The sequence below is a fragment of the Gigantopelta aegis genome, chromosome 3, assembly GCF_016097555.1.
Source record: "Gigantopelta aegis isolate Gae_Host chromosome 3, Gae_host_genome, whole genome shotgun sequence".
Lineage (NCBI taxonomy): Eukaryota > Metazoa > Mollusca > Gastropoda > Neomphalida > Peltospiridae > Gigantopelta > Gigantopelta aegis.
In genome coordinates, this window is record NC_054701.1 from 47,202,320 (window position 1) to 47,228,914 (window position 26,595).

General features: G+C 37.8%; 1 protein-coding gene across 4 annotated transcripts; it reads left to right on the forward strand.

Moving 5' to 3' along the window:
• Window positions 1-10,155: 10,155 nt before the first annotated feature.
• Window positions 10,156-25,936, forward strand: LOC121368136. Of its 4 annotated transcripts, none has more exons than XM_041492720.1 (5): window positions 10,156-10,261; window positions 11,768-11,856; window positions 15,814-16,392; window positions 17,902-19,829; window positions 25,337-25,936. In XM_041492720.1, the coding sequence occupies exons 1-4, from the start codon at window positions 10,173-10,175 to the stop codon at window positions 19,791-19,793; spliced, it is 2,649 nt and encodes an 882-aa protein (XP_041348654.1). In that variant the 5' UTR covers window positions 10,156-10,172; the 3' UTR covers window positions 19,794-19,829; window positions 25,337-25,936. The 4 variants fall into 4 exon arrangements, with proteins under 4 accessions (XP_041348654.1, XP_041348655.1, XP_041348653.1 ...); XM_041492721.1 differs by having other exon boundaries at window positions 17,902-19,709; XM_041492719.1 differs by lacking the exon at window positions 25,337-25,936 and having other exon boundaries at window positions 17,902-19,960.
• Window positions 25,937-26,595: the final 659 nt, after the last annotated feature.

Genomic DNA, 26,595 nt, shown 5'->3' on the forward strand with positions numbered 1-26,595 from the left:
ACACACACACACACACACACACACACACACACACACACACACACACACACACACACAAACACAAACACACACACACACACAAACACACCCAGGGGACTGGGGCTGGAAGGGGGCAGCTCTGAATTATTTTGTAAATAATATATATAATTTTAAGGGATCAAACATTTTGAAGGAAATTCATATTAAACTATACTGTATTGTCTCCAAAATTACCTACACAGTATACAAATCACATAAACAATATGTATCCTCGTTTAATCGAAAACCGTACGACTAAGACGAAATGGCAGGTGCGCATGCTCAGTCATGTCAGGCTATCAATTTAACGACATTAATGTTTACCTTGTTCAATTTAGAAATAAAATGTATAAAAAGGTAAGTACATACTCGCATGTTATCTCTGTTCCATCAAGAATTACACCAGGTGGTAAGAAAACGTCATTTTAAAAGCATTATCGAAAACCGTACTATGACGTTATTAACGTAATGGCAACAACATAAAATCGACTTTCCCCGCGAAAAACAGTAACATGACAGTCACGTGACCTGAAAGCGGCTATCCGGAAGTGACCAGTCATTACTCATTCGGCAGTGCTAGTAGACGTGTTTGGTTTTGTGGATTCCGTCGTGCACCCGTTGCTGTTTAGGGATGCATTGCATTCAGTAAGATTCCAGGGTGCAAATTAACTGTAATAATACACTTCATTGAGCATAAAATTTATCCTTACCTTTTTTCCCGCATTTTTAAGGAAATTTGTTTTAAGTGTACTTTCTTAACAAGAAGTTGTTGTCGTATCAACGATCGAACATGTGTAGACATTACAAAATACCCGGAAGTAAAATAATACGGTTTTCGATTTCGTACGGTTTTCGACAATTGGCGATACATGTATTTATTGTATTACTGGTCACTGTTGTCTTCACTTACAACCAGCTGTGTTAACTGTTATCACTACAGTCTGAGTCATGGCTATATTTACACTGAGAATGGCTTTAAGTCAGGTCAGGTGATAGGTTTCAACATGCACATTCAAAACAAACTGTTGTAGCACACGCCGGTAGCGCACGCCTATCATGGGCACAGGTGTCGACTGTCGCCGACTCATCCGTCCAGGACAAGAATGACTCAGAATGCGTGGTTTTAGTACTACAAGGCTTTTGAATTGAAATGTTTCCATTTCAGTGCATTACATTTGCTGCATTTGCTGTTCCCTGCATACACACTACAGTGTACAAACTAAGATTTGATATGTTGCCTGTGTTCAAACCATCATTACCAAATCGTCCGTAAGCATTACATACATAATTACTGGATTCAAGGCTCCATCTTGAAAATACTGGCACATTCTCCTCACCATTCTGCACTAGAAAAAGCACAGTGGCCAACTAGTCATTTGCCTTTTGTATGTATGTTTCAACTCTTCAACAGTAATGACAATGGTACTGTTGTCGCACACAATGAGAAGACCACGTGAGGAGAAGAGTCACTGAGGGATACATTCAGTGCATCTGCATTTTCTTAAGTTCCGATAATTACTCCTGCAATTTGTGGTTCTCTGATTGACTTGAAACGTTTTAACATGTCCCTATACCACTTCAGGCATGTCCATCCTGGGCCCTGTCTCTGGATAGCTAGAGATTTGACCCGGGACAGATGGTTGTCTGATAGCTTGGTCCAATGATTGATTCATGGATAGCATGTTTGAGCGTACACGGTTCTTGGGCAAGATAAACTGGTAAACTTGTAGAGATCATCATACATAAAACAATACCTCACATGATCCGCAAGAGCATCAATGTGGAGCTACCTCTCTTCCTCTCTGCTCATTCGAATCTAATGAAGTAAACACTATGCCTATCCTCGTAGGACACCTGAGGAATTGTCCCATCTCTATAATGTCTTGGTCATTTTGACTCGATTTTCGAACATGTGTCCTATTAAATATCTCAAATACCAAGCTGTCCAGAACACAAACCTCAGCTACCTTGGCTAATTGGGTTGACTGCTATTCATTCGTGGTTAGTGGAAGAGAAGTCTGTGTCATGGTTTTACACCTACCAGTGAGCCATTAAACATTACTCAGTGGGATAGGAACAAAGTACCTACCAACACTGAGTCTAATGGCTTAAACACTACACCACCGAGAATGGTGCATTCAATGAAGATTCAATATACTGTTGCAAGCCCTTTTTCAAAGACCCCATTAGGCTATTTTTCGTTCCAGCCAATGCTTCACATTTGGTGTAGCAAAGGCCGTGGTATGTACTATCCTGTCTGTGGGATGGTGCATATAAAAGATCCCTTGCTGCTAATCCAAAACGAGTAGCCAATGAAGTGGCGACAGTGGGTTTCCTCTCTCTGTATCTGTGTGGTTCTTAACCATATGTCTGACGCCATCTAACCGTAAATAAAATGTGTTCAGTGCGTCGTTAAATAAAACATTTCCTTCCTTCCTTCCTTCCTTTTTTTTCATAGACATCTATGATGTCATGTCTTGTGATTCAGTGTTACCTGAAGCACTGTTATTGGCACTTTAAGACCATTTTCCCTTAATTTTCTTGTGAAATTATGCCAAAGGGCAGTTCATAGCAGGTCATAAAGGTATTTGCTAGTGAACACTCATCAGTGACAAATTGACAGATTGATGACAAGGCCCAGCTCCAATGTTGAAGCCTGATGGAATCAAACCCACTGCCTTCAAAATATATTGCCAGAGCATGAAGAAAAGCAAAACAAGCATCAAAGAAAGAAAGAAATGTTTTATTTAACGACGCACTCAACACATTTTATTTACGGTTATATGGCGTCAGACATATGGTTAAGGACCACACAGATTTTGAGAGGAAACCCGATGTCGCCACTACATGGTCTACTCTTTCCGATTAGCAGCAAGGGATCTTTTATGTGCGCTTCCCACGGGCAGGATAGCACAAACCATGGCCTTTGTTGAACCAGTTATGGATCACTGGTCGGTGCAAGTGGTTTACACCTACCCAATGACCCTTGCGAAGCACTCACTCAGGGTTTGGAGTCGGTATCTGGATTAAAAATCCCATGCCTCGACTGGGATCCGAACCCAGTATCTACCAGCCTGTAGACCGATGGCCCAACCACGACGCCACCGATGCCAGTAAAAGCATCAAGCTCACCCACTTTATGTTTTTGTTGTTGTTTGGGTTTATTGGGGGTTTTAGAGGGGGTTTTAGGGGGTGGAGGGAGTAATTTGTCATGTGCTTTTGGGGAGGGGGGTTGTTGGCAATTTTTTTTTTGTTTAGGGTTTTTTTTTAGTAATGAATACAAAATAAATATGTGAAAATATTTAAAAACCTCCAACTACAATAGGCTATAAATGAAACAGTCAGGAATACAGGTAACTGCTAGTTATTCTGATGATCCATATGTATACTCTTAAAAAAAACTTAGAGGAACTATAATAAGAATTTACAATTGCCAAAATTGTAAGGTATATTAGCTGTGGGGAATGGTTATATGATAATAGTGAATTAATTGGGTAATCATTACAACTGGTAGTTCAGTGTTACAGTATGTTTTATGACCACTAACGATTTTGAAGGATGATTGGGGTCAGAAGTGAAATTTGAAAGTTGACGATTTTTTATCAGCAAATCGCAAATTCAAACAATAAAAATGACTAAGAACAAAACAATAACAACTGTATGATCAACAGAATGAAAAAGATTAACAGAAATAATGTTCCACAGTGATTAATAGACCTTACTTGAAATTGTCAAAATCAAGAATGACACCCCACGCACGTGTACGGGGCAACTGCGTGATGCACGTGCAAACTATGGAATGTGTTTCGGTGTGTTGATAAACAGACCTGAACGTTCTTTACTAGGATGTCTGTGGTCAAAACGTATGTTCGGTCTAATTGTTGATATTAACATTAATATTTCAGGTTCCCCAACTTTTTTGACGAGAATATACATGTATACGAAAACCTGCATAGCTGATGGATTTGAAATTCCTGCACCCAGTGAATTTAAGACAAACACACTCAGCATACAGGACCCACCCCACCCCCAATCAGTGATGGATGGGACGTTAGATCATTACTTCGAACAGATGCAGTCATGTTGAGTGTTCCTTCCTCAGACATTGTTTTTTTTATTTTAATAGTGATCTTTTCATGATGTGCCAGTTAATTTCTTCACGATTATGAGGTCAGCATAGTGCATATGTCTAAAGGGACATTCCTGAGTTGACACAATTTTTAAAGATGTCATTGACTAACAGAGACTTTTATCGATTGTAATTACATGTCAAAAATAATTTTCTGCATAAAATATTAGTGGCTTTATATTAAACGTGTTTCTGATCGTTCTAATGTTTTTACCAGTTTAAATTTCATCTTATTTTCTAAAATTTAGTTTTTTCATATGTACAAAATTATTTGAAGACAAAATCCAGTTTGGGCTTCTTACAAATATTAAGACGACCAGAAACACAATGAAAATACAGACACTAATATTCTAAACAATAAAATATATTTAATATGTAAGTTTAATCGTAGGAATAGTTTTATTAGTCGGAAACATCTTACAATGCAGCAAACTCGGGAATGTCCCTTTAATGGAATTATTTAAAAATGAGACACTTTGAATAATGAATATTCATGTTGTCACTACACATATAACTGAGTACACATAGCCAACTGACAGTAACTATCTTCATTTTCATTTCAACATATTTTCGTGCTTATACTAGTATCCAATTAAGGTTCAAGGACATATCTTCAGGAATACATAAAATAATGTGTTTTTAAATATGACATATAGCATTTGTATGTAACGTTATGTAATATTTCTGCTTCATTGGGAATTGTATATTAAATTAGATTGTGCTGTAGAAACAATAGTTTATGTCAGAATACACCATATCTTGACAGTTATAAAAGGAAGGTGTACGGTGACAACAACAAAAAACAAGCACAAAATAACAACAAACAATTAGGAATTGTATATCAAGCTTGCAACCGGACCTACTGTACTAGTGGCTCTCTCATAGTAGTATTAAAACAAACCGATATTGTATAAAAAAAAATATTTAAAAAAATAAAAAATAATAATAAAAACCACGCATATTATATTATATACCTAAACAATATCAATATTTAATATGTATGTTTAAAAAATACTTTTTTTATTTACAATAAACTTAAGAATTGATAATAAATGGACAATATTTGATGTCTAAAGATACACTAGTAATGTTGTGGTAGTAATTCAGAATGCGTGAAATGTATTTTCTTAAGGATGTGATGAGGAGAAAAAAATTGCCTGCTATGATGCTTTTTCCATGTTTCTGTGAAAAAATAACAAACAAAAGTTTACACATTTTAAAGTCATCACATTTAGTATTTTATCATTTGGGACCAACAATGAACTTAAGGGTGTATACTACCAAATCAAATCCCATAGACGACAATAGTAACATATGCGGCTAAAACTCCTACCTGCAACGTATCAACCGACATAAACGCCACGGATATAAATACTACCACCCCTTACACTTAAAGTGAATCAGAAAAAAATGGGGGTCAAGCTGCTCGTTTCTGAGATAACGGGTAGCGTCTATGACTACCCTAGTTTCGCACAAAATTCGAGTACTTTTTTTACAGGTACCCCATACATGTTTCAGGCACAAGGCTACTTGACACATTGGTACTAGATGAAATAAAATTGCACATTTATTTTACCCAGATGAAACTATTATTTTTTACCAACCAACACACTCACATTTATAACCGATCACAGAACTTGTGGTGTTCATTTCTCTATCAAAAGTTGGGTGCACCTCGAACTTTGACCCAGCCGGAAGTTATTTGGTATAGTACTACCTTAAGATTTGATATTAATTGGACAATCCAGTCATTCTTGCAGGCATCGTATCAAAAGTAATAACAGGCTCACTGTGGAACATTCTGCAAAATGATGTTTTAAAGATGTGCATGGCATTTATGACCAACTGATTCAAAAGAGTTAAAGTTTGTTTTGTTTAACCACACCACTAGAGTACATTGATTTATTAATCATCGGCTATTAGATGTCAAACATATTGTAATCTTAACATGTAGTCTTAGAGTGGAAACCCGCTTCTTTTTTCCCTTAGTAGTAAGGGATATTTTATCAAGTTTGTTTTGTTTAACGGCACCTCTAGAGCACATTAATTAATCATCAGCAATTGGATGTCAAACATATTGTAATCTTAACATATAGTCTTAGAGTGGAAACCCGCTACACTTTTCCATTAGTAGCAAGGGATCTTGTATATGCTCCATCTCACAGACATGACAGCACATACCACGGCTTTTGATGTATCAGTCGTAGGGCACTGGCTTGGACAGGAAGAATCATAATGAATCAGAACAGGAGGTTCGATCTTACGTCTCATGGACCTCAGACGGGCGCTCTACTGGCTGAACTAACCCCCCCCCCAAAAAAAAACAAAAAAAAACAAAACAACAATAACAACAACAACAACAAAAAACATAAATAAATATATAAATAAATAAATAAATTTAAAAATTTCATTAAAAACCCCACAAAACAAAAACACCAAAAACAAAACAAAACAAAACAAGACAAAAATCACCTACATAACTATAATTCCACTATTCCAAACTGCAACATCCAATAGCCGGTCTACCGGCCTCGGTGGCGTGGTGGCAGGCCATCGGTCTACAGGCTGGTAGGTACTGGGCTCGGATCCCAGTCGAGGCATGGGATTTTTAATCGAGATACCGACTCCAAACCCTGAGTGAGTGCTCCGCAAGGCTCAATGGGTAGGTGTAAACCACTTGCACCGACCAGTGATCCATAACTGGTTCAACAAAGGCCATGGTTTGTGCTATCCTGCCTGTGGGAAGCGCAAATAAAAGATCCCTTGCTGCCTGTCGTAAAAAGAGTAGTCTATGTGGCGACAGCGGGTTTCCTCTAAAAACTGTGTCAGAATGACCATATGTTTGACGTCCAATAGCCGATGATAAGATAAAAAAATCAATGTGCTCTAGCGGCGTCGTTAAATAAAACAAATTTTACCAATAGCCGGTCTCTATTTTTGTGCTGCGGTGTCGTTAAACATCCAAACTGCAATAGGAGTACGGTATATACTATACTGCGGTTACTTAGTTTCTAATTCATTAACCTGTATCTTCGTTTAACAGTCCAGGCAGATAATAGGTGTGCTCAAGGTTATAGACGCTAAAAATACATTATATTACCATTAAAGACTTAATAACGGAATATGTCAAAGATAAAATATTCTAAAAATCCTTGTCATTCAAGGTTTTATTATTGTACTCTGCTGACAGTTACCGACATTCTTACCAACATCCAAGTCAAAACGAAATGACTCATCTCCCGTCTATCATCATTGACATTTATTTAGGGGTTTTTTTCGTTTTATGGTCTTTTACATGTGTTGTGAGATGTTTGTATGATGCTTTTTTTTTCTAAATTTAATAAATTTAAAGTATGCTCAGATGTTGTTGTCGAACATTGTTTTTCTTCTTAAAACGTGACTCATTTTTATATATTATATTTTGTATTTTGTAAACACTTTTTTTCTTTTTTTTTATTTTTTTTTTAATGTCACCAGTCTTGTTCTATTTTTATTACATTATATGTTCTATATTATTTGAAATAATTATTTGCCTTTGTAAGTATGAACATTTGTGTAATGATCCCCAGGGCATCATAATCATTTATGAAACGAGTATTTGATGTAATGAAATATAATATATTACATTAAAAAGATTTAGTAGTAAATAATTACCGCGAAAATAATTACAGCGCAGATACTATTTCTAAATTTAGAATAGAATATTTTAGATATACACCCACAGAGACAGATAGATTCGTAGACAGACAGACAGACGTACATACGTGCATACAGACATACAGACATACAGACAAACACACAAACACACATACATACATACATACATACGTACGTACATACATACATACATCAACACACACACACACACACACACACACACATACACACACCATAACATGACACACCATAATATAGCATATACTAGTATACATGCTCAGATGGTTAAAAAGTAAAGTTTGTTCTTACTATGACAATTACACTGGTTGTGTGAATAAGGTATAGAATTCCGAATCAAGACAATTTTTAGTGTTATTAGTTATTATTATTGAAAACAAAGGTCGCTTTTCCCCTGCATCCGCACTTACACACGCACGTTTTACGGACATAGGAAACAGAGTATGCGAGAACATACAAATTGTTTTGTCCGCTACGGACCGTGAAATGCGTTCATAGCATAGCATAGCATAGCATAGCATAGCATAGCATAGCACATCACAGCACAGTTACGGTTCAAGCACACTGCCCTAGGCACACACTTCAGCTATCTGGGCTGTCTGACTAGGACAGTGTGTTAGTGGTTAGTTGTTGCTGAGAAAGAAGGCAGTGTAGTGGTCTACTCAATGAGTCATTATACTCGCTCTGAGTGGGAGCCTTCGTCGGGATACGAACCGTTTACCTACCAGCCTTAAGTAGGATGGCTTAACTACTACACCACCGAGGCCTGTGTAACATAATTAGGTAGTTACTATGTAAACCACCACACCACCACGGAGGGCAATAAATCGTACGGGCCCATCGCGCATCAATATAATGTTAGACACAAGTCAGCATCATCACATAGTTTCAAGGTTCTAAACTACTTAGTAAAGGGACATCCTGGTGTTTTTAATATCACAAAATGCAATTCTCATATTTTTAAAAACGCTCGTGCGCCTGAGAAGTAACAGTTATGGAGTCGAGTTTTAGTCTATTTTTTAGAGAGAATCTCACCATTTCAAAGTCAGAGACTCGTGTTTCACTCAACTGTAACTTTATCCAAATGTGTTACAGGTTTGTAGGTTAAATAAACTTAGTGTTCATTTTCATGGGCTGAAACTAAGGTTTATCCCTTTAATAACAAATGCCTATATAATATTTAAAAATACAAGGACTTAGTATCAACTGGCAGGACTCGATCCTACTTCATCAATTCGTATGTGATTTGACAGCACGCGACTTTACGCGCTTGGCCATTGAGACATCCACAAAAATGGAAGCATAGTTAACCGTAGTTAAGAATGTGTGCTGTCAAACTCTCGGTTCGAAACAAAATTAACAATTTGATAATAATATACAGCAATTTTAACGACGCACTCGGGGACTAATAGTCCACCAATAGAACGTCGACCCAGTAAATATATTATTTAAAAACACAATCTTTAAATTCCAACAGAGCTAATTATAATTATAATAATTATTGTTATCGCTGTAATTTGCATCCTTAAATTCTATGCCTCAAAATTGAAGTTTACTCTTTATAATCAAGATCGATCTGTTGCTTAGATGTTGCGATATGGCCACATAAATGTAACAGTTTCCCATGGCGGCTATTTTAAAAAGTCAAGATGGCGGCCGTAAATTCTCAGAACACAACATTAAAAACAAGTCTAATGATGTTTAGACCTAATTGATACTTTAGCAGTTGAATGTAACGTACTTTTATTCCTTTACTATAAGTTAGTTTATGATGAACTAAAAGTAAACAGTTTAAAATAACTTCCAAAATCGGTTTTGGGTTTGGTTTGTTGTTTTTGTTGTTGAGTTGTTTTGGGGTTGTTTTTTGTTATTTTTTGTTGATGGTGTTGTTTTATTTTGGATTTTGTTTTGAGGGGTGTACTGTTTTTGTCGTTGTTTTGTTTTGTTTTATTGTTGTTGTTTTTTGTTTGTTTTTGTTGGGGGTTTTTTGTTTGTTATTGTTGTTGCTGCCTTTTCTGAATTAAATAGTTCGAATAAATGAGACATTGTTGTAAATAAACCTTGAACCTAAAAAAAAGAAGTGTTGTTCAACATGTTATAAATCATATTATATATGCCTGTGATTGATATTTTGAAGTGAAAGCATATTCCTTCCTGTGTCGAGACGTTTTCAACCCGCTGCTTCAAAGGAGAGATTTAAGTGCTATTGCCTATTCTGTAATTAAATTCATCCTTTGTCAGAGCACCTCATTGCAGTGTGTGCGCCTTTATAAAAGCCAATGATTGACAGGTCCACGTTTAAGACGTACCGGCCATGCACCACGATGACGAGTCAGCTGTCAACTAAGCGATGACGACATACTGTTTATTGTCATCCCCTGACAAAGACAAACACACCGAAAGATTTTGGAGACTGTTACATCTACGCAGTGGACAGAGGTACGTTCAAAGGTATTAGGCAATTGCATACTTGGTAAGCCAAACTTGAAAAGTCATTTCATCGAAACGTTATCGGTCGATATGTGTTGGGGTTTTTTTCTTGGATATGGATACTTAAAAAATATGGTTGATTGCTTAATGACTGTGGTTATTTAAGTATTCTGTTTGGCCAAATTGTGTGTGTCTGGGCTTGGACATTGGCGATAATGCCGGCCAACACGTGTGATCATGACGACGATGATTCGTAACCGATAGATCTTGCTGACACTTCAACCATTCCTGTCTTGACTTGAATCTTTACAACAGTAGATGTAAAATGAATAATATATGTTTTGTCATGTAAATTTGTCACAGATTTTCATTGCTTGAAGTTTTATTGCCCAATGTTTTTATCTGGCGCTGACGAGATTACATTTGTATTAACTGAAGTCCCACGCGTAATGATTGTAACAATCAAATCGGTTTACAGGAATCATCTAAAAAGTGTATAAGAAAAGGCTTAAATATGTTTGTGTTCTTTTACCTTTCTCTCTTCTCATCTCTGTCGCTCTCCCCCCCCCCCTCCCCCTCCCCTCTCTCTCTCTCTCTCTCTCTCTCTCTCTCTCTCTCTCTCTCTCTCTCTCTCTCTCTCTCTCTCTCTCTCTCTCTCTCTCTCTCCTTGTGTGTTTATGTAAGGAAGGAAATATTTTTATTTAACGACGCTGAACACATTTTATTTACGGTTATATGGTGTCGGACATATGGTTAAGTACCACACATATATTGAGAGAGGAAAGCCGTTGTCACCACTTCATTGGCTACTATTTTCGATTAGCAGCAAGGGATATTTTATATACACCATCCCAAAGACAGGATAGTGCCTACCACGGCCTTTGTTACACTAGTTGTGGAGCACTGGCTAGAACGAGAAATAGCCCAATGGGCCCACCGACGGAAATCGATCCTAGGTCTATCGCGCTTCAGGCGAGCGCTGTACCACTGATATACGTCTAGCTCCTGTATGTTTACGTGTGCGTGTAATAAAGTCAATAACTTTATAACTTTATCGGAAAGTTATTTACTGGATTGTTTGTTGAATCTTAATTATTTCATAAACGTGTATTCGTTATTTTTTATCCTGCCTGTGGGAAGCGCAAATAAAAGATCCCTTGCTGCTAATTGGAAAGAGTAGCCCATGTAGTGGCGACAGCGGGTTTCCTCTTAAAATCTGTGTGATCCTTAACCATATGTCTGACGCCATATAACCGTAAATAAAATAAGTTGAGTGCGTCGTTAAATAAAACATTCCTTTCTTTCGTTATTTTTGTGTATTTTTACTTGCAAGTCCATTACCCTGGAAATAATATTATGTAACAGAGTTACAAACTGTAACTAGTTTTATTGCTCATGTATACCGCTTTAAAGATAATTTGCTATGGGTATGGCATTAGTTCAATCAGACTATTGTATTTAACTATTATGCTATTTCTGATGTCTAACTAACTTTTACAACTTTCTCTCTTTCAGATTGTGTTACAAGCGCATAGCAGCACCACGAAACATGCATACCTGTCTTCTGTGTGTTGTTCTGTGTTGTATCGCTAGCTCAGCGACTGGTAAGTTATCTAAATATATTTGTAAAATAAGGATATTAATTTGCATATCTTATTATTTTACTTCCTGCGCCTACTTACATATTTACGATAATAAAATATTTGAGTTTTCATTATCTCTGTTAATAGTTAATAAAATCTCATCACTGTGATAGATGGTGTCCAAAATTGCATTTTATGTTCATTTTCGTGACCCGATGGACTGGATATGACCTCGGTTGCGACAACTATTTTGTCATTCAGATTTGTATCCAGTTTTTGTTACACACCTCAACTGTCTGTTGTCTGTTTGTGTCAAATAGAAACCGACGAATTGCAATGCAACTCAGTAATGAATAAAGTTAAAATTCGTATAACAACATATTATTAAGATTTAAACCTATACCAACTCAAATAAAATGTTTTTGAAAAATATTTCTTTGTAAATAAAAACGTTTCTTAATAATCATGGCATTATGTAGATTAAATAAAAATTTTGATACAGGGGTGAACATAATGCTAGAACAGCTTATGTATGTAGCTTCACTTACATTGTTACCGTACTGAAGTAATCGGTAATGTAGTACACAGAGATTAAAGGTGGAATTGTGCATGCTTTAGTTTGGCTGTTCCATCATATTCTTTCGTACAGATAACAAAAAATAAATAAGATTAAACCTATGCAATTTGATGGTAATTTGTAAAGAAACTTTTTAATTTACACTGAATTTTGTTCTCAAAAAAAAAACAATTTTTAGTTGATATGGGTTTAAAACTTAATAATTTGTATGGTGGGATTCGATACCGGGATGCGAACCCACCACCTACTCGCCTTAAAATAACTGTCCCGCATTTGCAGCCATTGTAAGATGTTTTCTACTAATCGAGGTTTTTAAAATATGTTTTAAAATTATTTGGGGGTGAGTTTTTGGGAGGTTTGCTGACTAATATGATATATTAAATGCATTTTCTTGTTTAGAACACCAGTGTCTGTATATCCAATGTGTTTGCGGTCGTGTGCTAATGTTAGTAATAGTAATTTTTCAGTTTACTTCGTAATATATACCCCTGCGCGTGCTGTAACCTCACCGTGGTGCAGGGGTGTAACATTCTCTTTGAGAATGGCCAATACAGCACAAAGTCAGTATCTATCTGTGATATTTGTATTTTTGCACAGTTCTTTACACTGTTTTTATTTAAATCTTTAATTTTTATATTGATGTTGATCATCACTTTATTTGTTTGCATTACCATAGTTTGACACCCAATAGCCGATGTATTTTTCGTGCTGGGGTGTCGTTATTCGTAATATATTTTTTATCATACGTAAGAAATTATTGGAAGGTAAAATCCGTTTTGGATTACTGCAAACATTAGGATGACAACAAACACGTTGTTTATACAGATTTTGATATTCTAAACGAAGCAAATATCTTTAATATGTAATCTTAGTCCGCACTAAGGTTCGGTATATCGTAAACATGTTACAATGGAAACAAACACAGACTAGTCCCTTTTAGACTGTCTGATATTTATTTTACGCGAACTCAGGTCACTACATTGAAGTATCCGGTTTGACACTTCCCAAATTGCTTGCAATTTGCCAAATGGTCAGTAAACTAATAATCCTTTTATAGTGAACAATAACGGTTATATTACTTCTGAGAAACCTATTTAAATAGCAAATAAATTATATAATAGTTTAAAACAGAAACATGCACTGTTATGTGTAGTGTTTTGCAAATAAAATATGTATTAAAATACTGACGACGATAGCGCATGCACAACATACATGGGCCGAATTTACAAAGTCTTATTTTGACTTAAATGCATGTAACTACATATACTGAACAAAATAAGAAACTTCCGCCAACTTTGCTTGAACATAACTTGATGAAAACAAACCGGGGGAATAATTGTTATATATGCGTTTAAAGAGTGTTCCATGATGCATCTTTTGGTGCAAAAATCATGGCCATAGGTTAACAGAAATTGGGAGAAATTTTGACCAAGTGTGGTAGGGGTTAAAAAAAAAACCCAACTTAATAACGGGTATGGCCACCGAATTGACTACTACAGTGCATCGCTGGCGCATAGAATTGACTAAATTGTTGATTTCTGCCTGTGGAATATTGTTCCATTCCTGAATGAGCGCTTGACGAAGTTCGTTGACGTTAGCGGGTGGGTTGGGACGACGCCTCAATCGTCTGTCCAGACTATCCCAGACATGCTCGATGGGGTTGAGATCAGGACTTTTAGCGAGCCAGTCATCAATGAAATCAATGTTATTTGTCCTAAGAAAATTTACAGTGTCTCTAGCCGTATGAGAGGTGGCATTATCATGCTGAAAAATCGAGATGTTGGCGTTGTTATGGAACAGAGGAATGACGTGATGAGCGAGAATGTCATCGCGGTAACGTTGAGCATTTAAATTGCCATCAATGACGACTAGTGGTGAATGATAACCATGGGCAATGGCTGCCCAGACCATGGCACAACCCCCACCCCCGAAACGATCTCGTTCAAGAACACAACAGTCAGCATAGCGTTCATTTCTCCTACGGTAGACGCGCACCCTGCCATCACCACGTTGTAAAGAAAATCTGGATTCATCCAAAAAAAGAACGGTATTCCAGCGTCGCCGTATCCAACGAGTGTGTACACGTGCCCAATTAAGACGATTTAGACGATGACGTTGCGTTAAAACGCATCCGACGTAAGGACGTCGTGCATGTAAACCGTTCTCCCGCAGACGATTACGAACAGTTTGCCCACTGATTCGGTTATTATGAAGCCCAGGTGTGTTAGCAGCAGTAGCAGTGGCAGTTTGGAATCGATTGCACAAATGCGTGTTCATGATATAGCGGTCTTGACCACACGTTGTAACACGCGGACGTCCACGACGTGGCAAGTCGTTGGTGCTTACTGTCATTCGAAATCTTACGCGAAGATTTCGTATCGCTCGACTAGAACTCCCAACATGCCTTGCAATGTCTTCTGTCGACATGCCAGCATCAAGCATGCTAATCGCCCGTTCGCGTAAATTATTGGGTATTCTTGGCATACTAAAAATGCTACAATGTAAAAAACGTTAATTGTTTTACAAATTTGGAAGCGTTTTCGTTCACTTAACAACAATGTCAGTATGACAAGTAAAACAAATTGATCGAATACTACACGGAACATGTAGAATCATGCATGCACGTGCAAATTAAATTTCACGTTGTCGACGATTAACAGTGCAAAAATAATCGATAAAATTCATGAATCCTGATAATACAGCTCAAGGCTAATACTACCTATATAATTTCATTACACAATGAATTCTTTAACACAACAAATACTACATGTACAAATCGGAAGTTTCTTTTTTTGTTCAGTATAATATTATGTTTCCAATGCTTAAGCACATGAGTTTAAGAACAACTGGCTTCGTAAATTTAGCTATTAGATACTACATATAACTATTGTTTTATTAGGTATGTAAACATTTTCTGTCTATTTAGCAAACAAAGGTGGACTATGTTTAACATCTCCTGTATATTGGGGCGGGAAGTAGCCCAGTGGTAAAGCGCTCACTTGATCGCGGTCGGTCTAGGGTCGATCCCCGTTGGTGGGCCCATTGGGCTATTTCTCGTTCCAGCCAGTGCTCCACAACTTGTGTAACAAAGGCCGTGGTATGCATTATCCTCTCTGTGGGATGGTGCATATAAAAGATCATTTGCTGCTAATAAAAAAAAGTTACCCATGAAGTGGCGACAGCGGGTTTCCTCTCTCAATATCTGTGTGGTCTTTAACCTTATGTCTGACGCCATATAACCGTAAATAAAATGTACTGAATGCCTTGTTAAAACATTTTATTCCTTCCTTCCACCTGCATATTGTTTTTATTTAGCACCTCATGGATTTTTAACTTGTGGCATTTGCCATTATTAGTACTATTATTTTTAACTACAATTATATGTTTGTTTTGTTTTACAGGTCAGCACCGTTATATTCGAAACGGACGTCAGAATGGAAACCTTCAGAATCAGATGATTCCAAACGGCCAACAACAACAAGGATCGCAGATGTCTCGGTATCCGCACACTCTTCAGATCATTCCACTAGCAAACCTGAGGACGCCTCACATCACCAACGCTAATCACGCACAGCGTGTTCTCACCAGGAATACCAACGCTAACCACGCACGGCGTGTTCTCACCAGGAATACCAACGGCGGACACGTACCGAGACAGAGGCAACGGGTTCTGATTCTGTACCCGCTGCATGTGATGTCTTCGGGTCGCCTTGCCGTCAGTGGTGTCCGGGGTGGCCGTCCCGCAAGTCAGAAGGCACTTCGGTCGAATGGCATTGTAAACGACCATCGTCGTATTGGACGACCTAGGTTCACATCCAGCCAGATCTCCCTGGTGATCCCCAGACAGCTGAGACGCCAATCCAAGCCCAGGACTGCGGCACACATACGAGAGCCTGGTCCGACTATCCGTCTCGGTCCGCGACTGTCTGTCATCTATCTTCAACCTGGGAATAAAAGATCCAAGTCTGGAAATAATGCAGGTAACGTGAAAACCCATGATAGAAATAATCTTTTAGGTAATTAGATTACACAGGTAGTATTTTGTTTACTAGAGAGCTAAACTTTGCAATTCTGTACCCACAATTGTTCTTTGTGGTTTTTTAATCTTCGACTGTCTGTTATCTATCTACAGCCAGGGAATAAGAGACCCAAGTCTGGAAATACGGCAGGTAACGTGAAAACCAATGATAGAAATTATCCTTTATGTGATTAGATTACACAGGTAGTAAGTAGTCTGTTTGCCAAGGCACTAAACCTTGTAATTTGGTTCCCACAGTTGTTGGTTCCCAAATACCTTTTATGAAACTCGGCGTTCGATGAAAAACATTCTAGGTCAAACGACCTTCACACGAAAGTACGGGAGATAGCTCTCATGTCTTATGCATTCGGCAATTATCCCGTATCAAATAAACTGACAAAGTTACTTGATGGATGTCCGATACCAATGAATACATGCACTATGTTCCGACAAGTCGGTAACCAATTTATTATTTATCTAATTCGCACTTCTTCGCAAAGAACATTTTAATTGTTAAAGGGGAACGGTTTGCGGAAAGGCTGTAAAGTTTACGTGTGCCAGCCGTAAACCTCACTACAATTAACCTTAGCTACGAATCTTTCGTGGGACAGGGCCGACGGCACCAATCCTTGCATTTAGGTACCCAGAGTTCTTTGTGGTTTTTGAATCTTTGAATCCGAAGGGTGCACACTTGGCAACCTTGAACAATTTGATGGTTGCCAAAACAGAACAATGACTGCCTGAAATAATTTGCGGCAGATAGGTACCGGAAATTGACAGTAAATGGGAAGTTTTGAAAAAAAGAAGATTTTATTGAAGGCATACTGTCACGGATTTAAGGACCTTATTTCTCTAAAAATGGATAATAAATAAAAATTACATTAATTGTTGAAAACCAAATCTAGCTATCGCCTCGCCTAACTGAACCATGATGGAGTCAAATCCATGTCAACCCTCTTGGCAAGTTTAGTTTTTGAATTATGGACCATTGCCATAATTCAATTATTTTTACAGAATATCATTAATAAATGGAGTATGGTGGTTATGAAGATGGTTAAATAAAGTACATTTAGGAACAAATCAAATTATTTTTGTTTCGGTAATACTTTGTTAGACCATTAAATAGGTCAGTGGTCTGTGACAATATGCCTTTAAACTTACGTTTCCCTGATCACGTTACAAGATAATACAAACAAAAACAAACACATTTTTCTATCTAACCGAGCAGTTTATTTATGGGGATTATATCGAAATCGGTATATGTTTCAGTGGACGGGTTGAATTTAATATGTAAATTATCACCACGGAACCATGAATATTATGTCTTTAAATCGATCTCCATAATAATATTCTCTTAATTGGGCATGCAAGACATGTTTCACAGTTACATAAGTCTAATAATGATTTCTTTTAATTAAAGATAATATAATAATGCATTAAAAGGTACATGTTTATCATTTTTGTTTTATAGGTCAGTATAGTCTGATTCATGATCTCATCACAACACATGGAACTCGTCAAAATAATATTTTTACAAAACAAAACCCATTGAATGTTGGCACGTACTTCTTTAAAACCCACAATAATGGACGAAATCTCCAAATTGTACGTCTAGACAGTCCTATTCTAGGATCCAGGCAAAAGGAATCACTTGTCAGAGATGTTAACCTTGCTCGGATTCTGATACCACGAAGAGATGCTCAAAGGGAAAGAAGCCGACTCCAGTTCTCTTATCCACAAAATGTCCAGCGGAGTAGAGTCAAACATCCAAGACGCCACGTTCCACAGACGAGCAAGCTGACAAACAGTCTTAAGCACATCGCCCGGCTCAGCGGCAGATCTGATCCTTACTTGAGCATGTATCCCAACCAGGTCAACGCCAACACTGCGGCACAGCTACAACAGTTGCAGGCAGTTTCAGGATCCAATGTTGCTGGCAGTCCAAGGTTGCCTCTAAACCGTATGCAGACAGCAACTAACCAAGCGAGATCTATTCCTAAAGCAGGTACTCTGCAACTAGTGACAAACAACAAGACGTTATATCCTAAAGGTACTATGCCAGGTCCTGCAAATGTTATGCAGACATGGACTAATCAAGCGAGATCTAGTCTCAAAACAGGTACTGTGCAACCAGTGACTAACAGAAGGACGTTTTCTCCTAGCATGAGTACTATTCCAGATCCTGCATATTTTATGCAGGCAGCGATTAATCAAGGTATATCTAGTCTTAACACAGGTACCCTGCAACCAGTGAGAAACAAGGGGACGTTTTCTCCTAGCATGGGTACTGTTCCAGTTCCTGTAAACTTCATGCAGTCAGCGACTAATCAAGCTATTACTAGTTCAGGTACTATGCCAGGTTTTACTAACTACGTGCAGTTAGTGACTAACAAAGCGATGTCTAGTCCTAGCACAGGTACAATGCAACCAGTGAGTAACAAAATGATGTTTTATCCTAGTACAGGTCTTGGAAACGTTATGCTGTCAGCGACTAACCAACCGAAATCCAGTCTTAACATAGGTACAATGCAACCAGTGAGTAACAAAATGATGTTTTATCCTAGTACAGGTCTTGCAAACGTTATGCTGTCAGCGACTAACCAACCGAAATCTAATCTTAACACAGGTACAGTGCAACCAGTGAGTAACAAAATGACACTTGGTCTTGGCACAGGTACTATGCCAGGACTTGCAGCAAGCAATGCCTTCGCGAACCAGGTAGTGCAAGCTGTCCCGGCAAGGAATATTGGAAATGGTTTGACAACCAAAATTCAAAGCACAGTTGTCGGGAATCATTTGATAATCGCACCTCAGGGTGTCTCTCCTACGAATTCAAAGACGACGATGTTCCATCCTTCCAATCCAGGATTGGTTGGATCTGGTCAAAAATCTCTCGCGTCGCCTGCAACCTCGCCAGCTGTGATGTCTGGACTACCGATGATATCTCAAAATGTCCAGGCCTTGAGGCAAATGCAACAGAACCCAGCCATCGCTGCCCTGAACCAGAGAATGGGGCAGATGATCTTTGCCAAACCAGGAAGGCAGAACGTGGTCCCAACAGCTGGCCAGTTCATGCTCGTGAACCCACTACAAGGTATTAATCCTGTACACCCTGGCTTTCAAGGACAACTGGGACAGAGCGCCATGAGTCTCGAAGGTCTCATAACACAGCACCACATTTCTAACAACGTGTTTATGGGAAACCCGATGTTCGCACCACAGGTCGGAACGATTGTCAAGCCAAACTTGCTGATGCCCAAAGGAGCAGTTGTGTCCAAGGTATCTGGGGGAGAAACGGAAGTGATAACGGCCGATGGAAAAAGAGCTAAGCTGGAGGGGGGACAATTTGTATTTGAAGTTTAAATAGATTTTGTTAAGCGTATGCGAATCGTGTGAACGGTAGGTCTTTACGTTGTCTGGTATCAAATGGGTCGTTACTTTTGATATATATGTATATATTGTGATGTTTAAGGTTCTTGTGGTGTGTTTGGGCGTGTACATGTGGTTATTAAAGCGATTTGAAACATTAATTCCGATGTTCACATGTTGTCACTTATATCATCAATCAAAACGGGGTTTTTTAAAAGTATTTCCGTAAGTCGCTAGGTGTAAAGACAAGGATAGGCACATTTTGACTCAAATATAAAACGAATCTGCACATTTGCAGTTTGCACATTTTATATATATATATATATATATATATATATATATATATATATATATATATATATATATATATATATATATATATATAGATTATTGTATGAGTGGGAGTACCATACGGAATTTATAAAACGAGTTTGGGAAATTTTTATACCCCGAGCGAGAGCGAGTGATATAAAACAATTTCCAATCGAGTTTCATAATTTTGTATGGTACTCCCGCGAATGTTATAATTTATTTATTATCCATGACGTGTGCTTTATAACAAACTTTAAATATGATTGTAATCGCTTCACAATCGATGTTAATAACATTCAGCCATGTCAATTACAGTGACGCGGTATGATGTCAATATCATTGCCGCGACCGTCTCAAGCTGCAGCTACTATAGTAACTATAGTTACGTCAAAAGTGTGCTATAACAGTTTTCAATGGGTTTTTTTGTTTGTTTGTTGTTGTGGGTTTTTTGTAGCCCATGCCATAAAGATAGAATGGGAAAATACGATATTTATGTAATCGTTTATTGTAGACCATATGATTAATAATATACTTTATAGTACAATTTTTCTTATGGATGTTTTCTTTGGATGGGTCGGACTCCAGCTCTTTACGATAAATCAACACCTTAGTGTTACTCCCAATAGGCAGTGTTCGTATTGTTGTCCTCTTCTTACCCCTACCCTGTTATTCGAAACGTCTTGATACTAATACACCCAGTCTACCTCTTCCCCATTAAATTGTTAATATATGGGGAGGGACGTAACCCAGTGGTAAATCGCTTGCTTGATGCATTGTCGGTTTAGGATCGATCCCCGTCAGTGGGCCCGATGGTGAACATATTTAGCTATTTCTCGTTCCAGCCAGTGCACCACGCCTGGTACATCAGAGGCCGTGGTATGTGCTCTCCTGTCTGCGGGATGGTTCATATAAAAGATCCCTTGCTACTAATAGAAAAATGTAACGGGTTTCCTCTCTAAGACTGTCAAAATTACCATATGTTTGACATTTAATGGCCGATTATTGATAAATCAATGTGCTCTAGTGGTGTCGTTAAAATTTAAAAAACATTTTTAAAAACAATTGTCCTGTTTATTCGTACAGTGTAATACAAATGGTGACGAAGTATATTGTTACATTATTATACGGTCGATGACCACATCCAAAGGTAGTGAAAATACATCATATGGGTAAAACTGTAGCTAGTTGTGTGTTTTGTATTAGATATTAAATGTATGGAGCGGGGGGGGGGGGGGGGGGGGGGGGGGGGTAGGCTGATATTGAACCATTTTATAATAATGTAGTTGGTATTTATAATAAAATAAAATCTAATGGCCACTCATGTAGTATTCCGTATACTAGTAGTTTGTTGAAAATATCTCTTACAGCAAGGAATTATAAGTACATTGTGTATTTCGATGCAATCACAACAGCATACAAGTCCATAGTCATTGTCTACCCAGGGCTGGTATGTCAACGGTATGGTCAGTGAGTCATTTGAAATGGACCCAAGTAGAACATTTGTAAGGGGATTTGGGAAATTTAAACTTTCTGTCTTTCTAAAAAAAATTCACGTGTCCTACGTGTGCAAAATGTGCAAACAAGACATCATTTGCTACTAATCAGTATAAAACAGGAATCAAGTATGTGAAAAATAAGATTATTGTTTTTAAGAGTGTATACCATCAAATAAAATCCTATAGACGACAATAGTAACATATGCGGCTAAATCTCCTATACTTATACACCACGGATATAAATACTACCAGCCCTCTCACTTAAAGTAAATCACAAAACAATTGGGGGTTAAGCTGCTCATTTCAGAGATAACGGGTGGCGTCTATTATTATCCTAGTTCCGCATAAAATGATAGTACTTTTTTTTACAGGCACCCCATACATGTTTGAAGCACAAGGCTACTTGACAAGTGGTACTAGAAGAAATAAAATTGCATACATTTTTTGCCCAGATGAAACAGCAAACACAAACAACAAACACACTCATATGTATCACCAATGACAGGACTTTTGGTATTAACCGCTCTATCAAACGTTGGGTGCACCTTGAACTTTGACCAAGCCGGATGTTATTTTGTTTAGTACTACCTTAATAAGGACCAACAGTGTGCGATTAATAGTTAATATACCGAACAGCAAATGACACACAAATCATGATTATGGTTAGGATGAGTTTATTTCATTACAAACGTTCAATTCTGTGAAATGATATAATATGGTATATCTACCTGTAAGTCTTCTGAAAGAGACGAGACGTAGCCCAGTGGTAAAGTGCGGTCGATGTGGGATCGATCCCTGTCGGTGGGCCCATTGGGCTATTTCTCGTCCTAGCCAGTGTATCACGACTGTTATACCAACGGCCGTGGTATGTGCTATCCTGTCTGTGGAATGGTGCATAAAAAAGACTCATTACTACTAATGAAACAAAAAGGTAGCGGGTTTCCTCTCTAAGACTATATGTCAAAATTACCAACGGTTTGACATGCAACTTCCGATGATTAATAAATCAATGTGCTCTAGTAGTGTCGTTAAATAAAACAAAACCTTTTATCCTCCTAAATCTCAATATGTGTTTATCTCTTCTTTAAAAAGAAAATTTAATATTTCAACTGACAATTATATTCGCGTTTCTTTTCGTATTTAGTATATATTTGTTAAGTATGTTATAGCTGTTTAATGTTGCTCTCAAATTTAAATTGGGTGGAATGTTCAGTAGATCGCTCGCGCTGTGATTCGATAGGTCTTAAAAGCCATTTGTCTTTGAACCTATTAGGTTTTGTCCGTTCCAAACAATGGACCATAGGCCATAGTATGTGTTGCTTTACTTGTAAGGCGCATAAAATATCCCTTTCTTCTATTAGGCTTGTATATCAAAGGACTGTACTGTTTGTGAGAAAGTGCCGGTTAAAAGACCTCATTCTGCTAATGAAACAATATAGCAGACCTTTTACCTCTAAAGACTCACTGTGACAATTATCAAATGTATTCAATAGCCGATCATAAGTAAATCAGTATGCAAAACTATTCACCAACCGTAGCGATAACACTTTCCTCTCTCTCGCTCGCTCTCTCTCTCTCTCTCTCTCTCTCTCTCTCTCTCTCTCTCTCTCTCTCTCTCTCTCTCTCTCTCTCTCTCTCTCTCTCTCTCGCATCTGTCGTCACTCCCTGCCTCTCCCTCCCTCCCTCCATCTCTCTCGTGCTCTCGCTCTCTCTCTCTCTCTCTCTCTCTCTCTCTCTCTCTCTCTCTCTCTCTCTCTCTCTCTCTCTCTCTCTCTCTCTCTCTCTCTCTCACACACACACACACACACACACACACACACGCATACACACATACACACACAATCTAGACCAAGTGTCGCAAAAAACATTTTGGATCTTGGACAGAAAACAGCTGTAGATTAAAAATGTGCTAAACTACCGCTAAATTAACATTCCTGTCCTTGGATTTCAGACTGAAATATATGCTGGTTGTGAATAGTCCCCTTTGAAGAGTGACATCTCCATTTCGTATTAATAATAGATCAACATGACAATTGAAGACGAAAGGCCTTGATAAATAGAGAAATAACCTATGTCGCTTAAATCAAACGGTTAAATAACTGTCTCAGTTCTGACTTCAGGGGATAGGTTTATGATGCAAAGCTTTGTGTACTTCCTGTTTCCATTGTCACAATGAAATCTTTGAAATCATGAGTAAGAAATGGGCTTAAAGCTAAGTAGTACAGTTGAAAAGTAATAATGTATAATAATATTATGGCACACATTTATATAGAGAGAGTGATAAGAAACAACATACATACATACATACATACATACATACATATATACATACAAAAAATATGTACATATGGATGACTCGATAGCTCAGAACGTATCGTGGCAAGTCTGCAAGTTGCGGGCGTTTGCCAGTGCTTTAATATCTATGTATGTAATAGTCCAACCCGACATACATACAATATATAGATATGTATACATTAATGCATACATACATTCATTCATACATACATACATACATACATGTGTGTGTGTGTGTGTGTGTGTGTGTGTGTGTGTGTGTGTGTGTGTTTGTGTGTGTGTGCATACATATATACATACATACATGCATGCATGCATGCATATACATACATAATATAGTAATATATACCATAATATATACTAGATGTAAAGTTTAGAATGGGTTTGGAAGTCTTACACCGGGCTATCTCCCCAAAAATATGACTGCCGTATAGATAGCCAGCCCTCATTAGTCGATGCTATATACACGGCTACCGTGTGTTAAGTAACAAATATGGCGACCTCCATTACGCTTTAGCACGTATATTGACTGAACTTAAGCGTACAACGATCCTTACGAAATGTGGCATCGAGTAAATTAAAAGTTTGTTTTGTATAACGACATCACTAGAGCACATTGATTTATTAATTATTTTGAGAGCAACATTAAACAGCTATAACACATTTAACAAATATATACTAAATATAAAAAGAAACGCGAATATAATTTTAAAGAAGAGATAAACACATTGAAATTTAGGAGAAAAAAGTTTTTGTTTTATTTAACGACGCCACTAGAGTACATTGATTTATTAATCATCGGTTATTGGATGTCAAACATTTGGTAATTTCGACATACAGTCTTAGAGAGGAAACCCGCTACATTTTTCCATTAGTAGCAAGGGATTTTTTATATGCACCACCCCCACAAACAGGATAACACATACCACAGCCTTTGATGTACCAGTCGTGGTGCATTGGCTAGAACGAGAAATGTGGCATCGAGTAAGTACAAAGAAGGCAGTCGGCACTACAAATCAAAAGGAGAGAAACAGAACGATTGGAAACTGTCAAAAGGGCCTCGCGTGTTATATTATAGATAAAAGAACAGCAATAGGGATGGTAAATCGCCGGTGTCCGGAGAATTACGAACTGTGACGTCAGATTACATAACTATGTCACTGCGTACGTTAACCTCCGTTTTACCGAGAACAGGGATCAATCAAAGCTTTGCCGTACGCACAACAATCATAGTCACCTTTACGTCACTGGTTAGATCACTTGATTGTTTCCTGCATAGAGTACATTACAAGTAACATTACAGTTCATAACTTTATATAATTATTATAGTAACACGTGTTATACTCTTAGTTAAAAAAAGATAAGTACGCTAGTACGATCTATATTTTAATTGAAATGAAATATTTGTTTAACGGCCGATCATTTATTTTTCAGGTCACGAGACATTTGTCATCTAAATAATTATGGTAACCATGACATCTGGTTGAGAAAAAAAAAGAGAATACAAGTTAGTTTTGCCGTCACTATGTCACCTGTATTATCGTTTAGCGGCAAAGGATCTTTTAAAAATTAATATGCGGTTACTTACCCACATAACGGAGCAGGCGCGGATCCAGGATTTTAATCATTATTTTACCTCGTCTATTGCCCTAGGTATTATAGATTAAAAGTGTTCGCCGCGTCTTCCAAATGACTTAATCGTGTTGTTTTAGAGGACAACTGAGGAGTTTTTCCATGGATCGGCCGGGTTCACCTCTCTCCTTCTGGCAGGCTTGGCACACAAAACGCAATACTAAATTAACCATCACTGGATTTTTTACACCACTCCCCTAGTGGCACCAGCGATTAAACTCTTATAACCCTTTGGCGTCACTCTTCAAGTGACGTCGGTTTAGGAAGTTATAATAACTTCCTAAACAACTAGTTGGCTGCCAGGATTGGACTGAACCGCGGTTGGACACGGTGGGGTGTGTGTGTGTGTGTGTGTGGGGGGGGGGGGTGATGGGATGCCTGGAGTTAGGGCATTCTTTGGGGCTATAGGCGTAGGCGGTTCGGCCTTAGGTTTTGTGTAGGGCCGGCCTCACCTCCTTCCCGACCCTCACCTGGTCACACCAATGTTTAAAATATGATTGGCAGCCCCTTTCCTCTTAACCTCCCATGGGCTTAATAAATATTGTTTAATAATTATTATTAATTTTAGACCAGCCCATCTAAATTTGCGCTGAAATTATATTATATTAATAATTTATATAGGTTAGGAATGTTAATATTTTTCTTTAAGGGCGCAGCCAAAATGATAAAAAGAGCAAATTGAGTTTGTCGAGGATAAATGAGCTGAGCTCCTAACGTTTTCTTTCTTTTGTATAACGACACGACTAGAGCACATTGATATGTATATCGACTAGTGATGTGTATTGCCAGAATTTTCGAATTGCGATATATTGCGATACAGACCACGATGTATTGCCAAGACGAATTCTCAGTTATTGGAATTATAAAGTGCTAAATTTCATGTACATATTGTAGAACTTAATAAAATGATACATCAGTCAATCAAAATTGAGTTGTTTTATTTTGTGAGAAGAAAAACAAATGGGGAAAAAACAATTTGGCACAAATCTTGTGTGGTACCAAATTAGTAAATTATCAAATGGTCAAACAAAAATATCCATTAAGTATTGCCATTATTAAAT

Excerpts from the sequence above, each read along its gene's own strand:
- LOC121368136 (XM_041492720.1), top strand. The coding sequence starts at position 10,173 with ATGACGACATACTGTTTATTGTCATCCCCTGACAAAGACAAACACACC. Across the intron at positions 11,857-15,813 it reads TATCGCTAGCTCAGCGACTG|GTCAGCACCGTTATATTCGA; the intron begins GTAAGTTATCTA and ends TTTGTTTTACAG. Across the intron at positions 16,393-17,901 it reads CAAGTCTGGAAATAATGCAG|GTCAGTATAGTCTGATTCAT; the intron begins GTAACGTGAAAA and ends TTTGTTTTATAG.